This window comes from Protomyctophum parallelum (genome assembly GCF_964188405.1).
Source record: "Protomyctophum parallelum genome assembly, chromosome: 10".
Taxonomy (NCBI): Eukaryota; Metazoa; Chordata; class Actinopteri; order Myctophiformes; family Myctophidae; genus Protomyctophum; species Protomyctophum parallelum.
In genome coordinates this window covers 32762889-32764732 of record NC_139704.1, presented here as the reverse complement: position 1 = coordinate 32764732, position 1844 = coordinate 32762889, and the positions used below count along the sequence as shown (strand labels likewise).

The 1844-nt window shown below is 44.8% G+C and overlaps 1 protein-coding gene across 1 annotated transcript in view; it reads left to right on the top strand.

The window, feature by feature from the left end:
• Positions 1-1533, top strand: part of epas1b (endothelial PAS domain protein 1b) — a 72164-nt gene extending 70631 nt beyond the window's left edge. Inside the window, exons 14-16 of the mRNA XM_083775466.1 lie at positions 1-38; positions 164-328; positions 1279-1533. The exon at positions 1-38 is cut by the window's left edge and continues 56 nt beyond it. Of these exons, the coding sequence (XP_083631592.1) occupies positions 1-38; positions 164-328; positions 1279-1430 (355 nt within the window). The 3' untranslated portion in view covers positions 1431-1533. The remainder of the gene's footprint in view (positions 39-163; positions 329-1278) is intronic.
• Positions 1534-1844: the final 311 nt, after the last annotated feature.

Sequence of the window (1844 nt, the reverse complement as noted above, 5' to 3'; positions counted from 1 at the left end):
CATCATTGACCGCTCCCTCAGCACAGGCTCACTGGCAGGTATGGTTGCTGCGTGTGTGCGCGCGTGGATGTATGCATGTGTGTGTGTGTGTGTGTGTGTGTGTGTGTGGGAGTGTGTGTGTGAGACTATTAATACTGTCAATGTAACCCCCCCCCCCCCTCAGACCCCATCATGGGGAGAATGATACCCCAACGTCTCAGCCCACTGTTGCAACACAGGAAGTCTCAATATCCAGGATGTGGGATAGATGGTGTGCTGAAGAAATCCTTCCCCCAGCAGAGCTATAGCTACACAGAATATGGCATGATGTCTTCCAACAAGACAGAGGGTGAGTTTGCTGGACAATACGTTGACTTGAACCTCGATTTGAAAGCACTGCGTGCACATACGCTGATAAACGTGCATGGAACTTTCATGCGTAAAAAAGCAGGATCAACGCCAATAACTGCTTCAAATATTGAGCTCCGATCCACGTGCAAAATGCATGGCAACACTTTATAATGACTATACACTATTAAGCATTAGTTAAGCATTAGTAAATACTTAATCCATCATGAAGTCGTCATTTGTAAACCATTATTCGTGCATTACTAAACATCAGTAAATACAGTTACAAATGTTTCAACTATATATTATTAAGCATTGCCATTCATATCAAAAACATTTAACCATTTTAAGAATGACTGTCTTTCTTCTCCGTTTTTCTTTTACCTCATGCATATTCTTTACAGGTTTCTTTCATACCCACCACTTTGTCCAGTCCATTTTTGTCTGTTAAAGGACCACTTCACCACTTTTCAACCTATCTTCATATAATAGGTTCTCACTAATAATCATGAAAAAATGGCACGATTTTTTTCTACTCAGTCTGTGTCTCATAGGAGGGCTGTGGGCAGTTTAGAAACCGTCTTCCAGTGACATCATCATTAGGCAGATTTTCTTTTACAAAAATGTTTAGATTTTCATTATCGTGAGAACAATGGCTTCCATTTTCGCATTGCAACTTTTCAGGACTAGTAAGCCTGCAGGTTCTATTAGCTTGTATTCCCCATCGATGATGTCACTGGAAGACGGTTTCTGAACTGCCCACAGCCCTCCCATGGGACGCAGACAGAGTAGAAAAACATTGCGCAATTTTTTCATGATTATTTGTGAGGACCTACTATATGAAGATACAGTAGGTTGAAAAGTGGTGAAGTGGTCCTTTAATTTCTCCACGAATCCCTGTTTGCCTATAACTGTCTGTCCCTGTGCTCTTGTCTGTCCATCCATCCACAGGTGTAGCCAGTCGTTTGTTGGCCCCTTCCTTCGAGTCCTACGGTTTGCCGGAGTTGACCCGGTACGACTGTGAGGTCAACATCCCCCTGCAGGGCAACCTGCACCTCCTCCAGGGCGGCGACCTCCTGAGGGCCCTGGATCAGACCACCTAGACTATGGGATGGGTCCCGCAACCCAGACTTACACCCAGTCCTGGACCTCCACCCAAAGTCTGAGACCTATAGGCCTTAATTGACCCTCCCACTCCTGCTCAGAGCCTATTCAGTATTTTAGCTGTGACGTGAGCGCCCCCTCCTGAGATACTTCCGGGTCCTACTTTTGTGTCGCTTTTGTGTCCCCATGGAGTTATACTGTGACTGTCGGACTAAATCTGAGACGAAAACAACCACGAAAGTCTAATTTTACCGCTTTCCTTGCAACAACAAAGCTGCGCTGCTCTCCCAAATCTGGCTGTGACAGGCCGTCTGCCCCACATGGAATACTATCGCCATTTTATGTTATTGTGTCAACTAAATCCTCATTAATGCAAACTAGATTCAACATACTAAAGCCTGCACGGATTCGAA